General features: G+C 32.1%; 1 protein-coding gene across 1 annotated transcript; it reads left to right on the forward strand.

Moving 5' to 3' along the window:
* Positions 1-4,010: 4,010 nt before the first annotated feature.
* Positions 4,011-4,367, forward strand: LOC104216310 (uncharacterized). The gene has a single exon (XM_009766333.2). The coding sequence runs from the start codon at positions 4,011-4,013 to the stop codon at positions 4,365-4,367; it is 357 nt and encodes a 118-aa protein (XP_009764635.1).
* The last annotated feature ends 968 nt before the right edge of the window (positions 4,368-5,335 follow it).

Raw genomic sequence — 5,335 nt, forward strand, 5'->3', positions numbered from 1 at the left:
CATTGTCATGAGTAGCTAAATCTTTTGTCTAGGGTGTTGATGTAACCTTTTGAAGGATGAACTTCTTGATTATGTTAATATAGTTTGCCAATTTAATCTCTATTTGTTCAACTACGTGTTTGTTGTAGTTAATTGACAGGATCCTCAATTAGCTGTGCCTATTTAGTATGCATAACTCGGGAGAGAGTGCATATTTAGGTGATTGTTGAACAACACCACTCCCAAAGTATAAGAGGGATTTATAACTGCGGGTTTAAAGGTGGGATTAGGGATAACGAAGTCTTGGGTGCAATCTAAAGTGAACTGTAATAAACAAAGCCAGCTAGCATATCTCGGAAGAGTGCGTCTAGTAAATTATCGTGATTACTCGGGAGATATTCACGGTAAAAAGAGTGTTCATGGTTGATAGAGATGTGTTGGTAAATCTATATGAAACATAAACAGAAGGGATTCCATCAATAGGGAAATCACTACCTTAGAACCTTCTCATTATTGTTCACAACTTAAGCATATTTAGTTTACAACTGTTTATTGACTTTCAATCTTAGTTATTAAATATACCATCAACTGTTATTCACAACATTTGGGAAAGTTGATTATAAAGAATTTAGTAAGTCCAACGAAAGTAATTGATAGGTTAATTCTCTGTGGATTCGACTCTGGGCATAAATACTCAGGTTATATTTGCAACGTCAGCATTGTCCTTTTATAAGGCATAGTTGGGCGTGATCACAAACTCATATTTGATGATTTAAACATATTTTTGTGAACGTTATTTGATATAAAAATATATGGTACTCTTTTATCATAGTTATTATTAATTATTTGATTAATTTGATAAGGTCCTTTATTAAATTTTGAGATTTGTCATCGTGATAGAGATAATGATAATAAGAGCAAAGTCTCTTACAATTTAATCTAAATTTGTTCTTGATCGTAGGATTATTATTTTGGATATTAGTAATTCGGTTAGATCAATATTTATGTAATTGTCTTTATGGGATAAAGATTAGTTGATCTCATTAACTGAATCATATAGAAAGATGATGCATATAGAGATATGATCATTGAACCGACTCATTGGATAATTCCTAATGGTTAGAATTACCATAAACTGTCAATAAGATATTCTCTTGAAGAATGTGATGTAAGAGTTTCCTTTGACCTGAGATCATCATAGTAATTGACAAGTTATTTGTTGTACTTTAATACTAGACACTTAGGGCCCTAGGGCGATAGTTGAAAGGATATTGGGTACAATTGAATACTTGTAGAATTAGTGATTGATCAAGATGGAATCTGTCAACTCTTGATAATGAGTTTAAGCTCCATGTTGTCATGAATTATAAACGACCAAATTAAGACCCTGGCCAGGGCAATTGAATGAAAGAAGAAAAGAGTTTCTTAGGTTATTCAATGGTCGATTATATTTGACATGAACACATAGCTAGTCGCCTATTAGGATTTGATAGTTGAACCATATCCTAGGGTGATCTAGAGCTATAAGGACAGAAGGAATTACTACATTATTTTTCTACTGGTTCTTGAGAGTAAATTGTATACTTCATGTTATCCGGTCGTTATGGAGTGTTGCTAGACGCCACCCTTGATGTGATCAATTTACTATCGATTTAGTATTGAACCTATAGGGTCGCACACTAACGAGTGTTCTGATCTTTGCTAAAGGATTAATTACTTTATTATTTGTTAATTAAATTAAATAATTTAATTAGTCAAATAAATTTAGTTAGTTAGTCCAAATGAAATATTATTATATTCTTTGCTAGCACAGAGGATATAATTAATATTGTGAACACATTAAAATTTTCTATTTGGAATAGAAAATTAAATTATATCTCTTGGTTAAAATATATATGGAATATATATAATTAATATTTATTTATATAAAGTATATATATAAAATGTTAATGAAAGACTTATGAATCAAATCCAGTTTAGAATTGGATTTTCACGTATAAAGTCCACAAAGGACTATGGCATACATGTAATTTCCATTAGAAATGAGATATACCTTTTCCACTGTAAAACCTTTATTGTGTCTAACTTGGAATTGGAGTTATAAAAGTCAATACAGTATCTTCGGTAGTCACGGTAACATGATTTATCAAATTTTCCATAAGTTTATTTTTGGAATAAATTTTTACTCTAAGTAAATTATTACCTCAACCAAATAAGAAAAATGGTTTATAGGTGATGTTATATAAAGGGTGATGGAACAAAATTTGTATAATTTTTCTTGAGAAGAAAACCTACTTTGTGAAGTGAGAATACAATACAAAGTCAAGAGAGAAAATACAATTACAAGAAAAAGTATTTCTTGTTCTTCTACGGTTGAGTTGAGATTTTTAAGAAAAAGAAATTTCAGCACAAGGTTTCAATCAATTTGTTCGCGTGTTTCATTGTTCAAAGAGTTGATAGCAAGGATCGGTCTCTGTGTGGATACGCATAGAGTCTTCGCATTATCGAAGAAGTTTTGAAACGAAACTCTCTTCACGAGGTACGTCTTAGATCCGATCATTGATATGTAAATAAATTTTAAACACTAAAAAATCTGCCTAGGATTGTTATTGTCTTCCGGTGCGTGTTATGAATACTTATATGCAATCCTTTAGGGCCCCATGAATATGGAACCTAAAGCAGTTATTTTAATAGACTTGGTATGTGGCCTCTTATATTTAATAACTAACAATAATAATAGGGATTTATTTTCACAAAAGTTTGTGTGAGGAGAATAAGCTCGGAAAGAATAGCTAGGCAGAACATGATAGCAGAATATACATTATATATAGTCTACTCATATGGAAAAAGATAACAAGACAAGTATTCAATTACTTTCAATTCTATAGTAGATATAATTGTCCCGACCTTAAATCGGAAGAGAAATAAAAAAGGGGTTATAGGATAGTTGATCATGGTGGTCCATATCTAATTTTTTCTGGATATATTTAGCTAACTTGGGCACGAAGAATATATGAAATAACAAAACACTATAGAAGGATTTGCAATAATTAAATAAGAGTTTAATTTATATACACTTGATACTATAATACAGAAGTGTCAAAATGGTTAAAAGAAAATAGTTATTCACCCACAGTATTCATCAAAAAATGGGTTGGATAATGAACCATTTAAAAGCGGGTCGAATATGGATAAAGAACCATATTATCCACTTAGAAAATGATTAACCAAATGGATAACCAATTGATAACTAATGTGTTTAACTTTTACACTATAAAGCCTCAAATTAGAGTTACTCAAGTTTGGAAGATAAGGAATTCTCTCATAAGTGATCATATTTAAGAAGCCATGGATAATATGGATATTCATATTATTCGCTGGATAAACCCGTTTTTATCCATCTCAAATACGGATCGGGTCGAATAATTTATCCATTTTTAAATATATCCGTTTTGACCATTTCATATCCGGCACGATTCGCCCGTTTGTCACCCCTAATGTAACACAATTGTCCTTAGTAAATAAGATGAGCAAATTGAAAAATTTAGTGGGTAATCTGCTACTACGGAGTACATAATAAAATATACTAATAATCTAAAAATTATATCCACGTGGTGTCTTGGTCTATGCCTTAGCAAAGAAGATTTATTCAAGAAGGGGAAAAAGATCAAAGTGTAGCCACATGGGGGACAAACATTGAAGCTTTAAGCCTGCCGATCTTTATCTTTACGTAAAAAGTCTAATATAATTCATTTCAGATAAGCACATGCACAACGCAATTACATGCAAAGTAGAAATAATCTACGTAAGACTCGTGAGTTCCCTTTGCCTTTCCATGCTGTAATCCCACTCTGCTCTTGGAAAAAAGCACAACGCCTGTCAGTCGTACATATAGCTTTTAATTTGTCACTACTATTCATACAAATTAAATACTTTTATACAACTCAACAGAGAGACACTCTGCTTTAATTTCTGCCTTTTGTTATGTGTATAAATATCTGTGTGTTGTTTGTTAATTAAGCTAAAGAGAAATGGCAAACACAGCTTCGACAATTTGGCCAAATGAACAGCAACCGATGGAGCAGCAGCAATTACCTCAACAATCAGTACCATACCCTGAAGTTGTGCCGAATAGTGCTTGGCAATCTTCTGGGTCCATAGGGCCATTTTTTGCTGTGATCTCTGTGTTAACAGTTCTTGCTATTCTTTCGTGTATAGTGGGAAGATTTTGCATGAATCGTAAACCAGTAACGCCGCTTGATAGCATCAAAGGGGAGAGAGATTGCTGTGGGTGGCTGAGGAGCAAATTATACTGGCGATGTATGGATTGTGGTGATCATTTTTTGGGGAATAAGGCCAATGAGGGCAAGGTTCAAGACGTTGTTTGATGATTATTTCAAAAAATAGTGCTACTACTATTAATACTCCATTATTGAACAATTGGAGTTTCCTATTGACTAAGTTGATGTGCATCATCGTTATCGTTTTCTATGTATGACGATAAATCAATCTTTTTTTCTTGTTGATAAATTAACTTGTTGTATACATGTGATGACCAATTACGAAATGCTGACAGGTGGATGCTTGATCATGAATTAAGTGACTGGTTATAAGAAAAATAAAACATTTGTATATGTCTTATTTCCATGTTGTGGTTTATGTGCAACTTATGTGTAGACCAACTACACATAGGCCGAGTTTCCACGTAAACATCTTGGATTAGAGAAATCAAAACAGAGATTCAATTCAAGTAGGTATCCTTGAGATTTGGATGCTGAGATGACAGATTAAGATGAAGAATTAGAGCAAATGCAATCCAACTTTTAGATCCCTGTTTTGGGTAAATTAATAAGCATAAAGTATTATTTCTGGGAATAATAAAAATTTAAGCTGGATCATGATCATTTTCCAACCAAACTGAAATATTAGAAACCTGATCCAAATTTCATTAATGGTTTATTACTTCTAGCATTCAACTTGCACCAGTTTTTTATCACATTGTTCAAACTATATTCTAGTAGTAATGTGTGCAAATTAATGTAAAAGATTCTTTGCACAAGATCAGAGAAAATCAGAAAATTAATATCATTCAGCAAAGTCCAAAGAGTAAAGTTGATGCAAGAATAAACAATTTTGAAACCAAATCTTGGTTCTGTGACTTTCTTTTTTGTATTGAATGAAATGTCATATGTAAAGGTATAGCCAATTTATACAAAAATCATATGTACTATTTTGCTAGGTGTCCCTATACTATTTTGTATTTCTCTAATTGATAGAAACTAAGAGTCCACCAAAGTATATAGAGAAGTTCCCACAATAAGCAACTGATTGTAAAACCAAATAGTATAAGGAACCA

Source organism: Nicotiana sylvestris, chromosome 3 (assembly GCF_000393655.2).
Source record: "Nicotiana sylvestris chromosome 3, ASM39365v2, whole genome shotgun sequence".
Taxonomy (NCBI): Eukaryota; Viridiplantae; Streptophyta; class Magnoliopsida; order Solanales; family Solanaceae; genus Nicotiana; species Nicotiana sylvestris.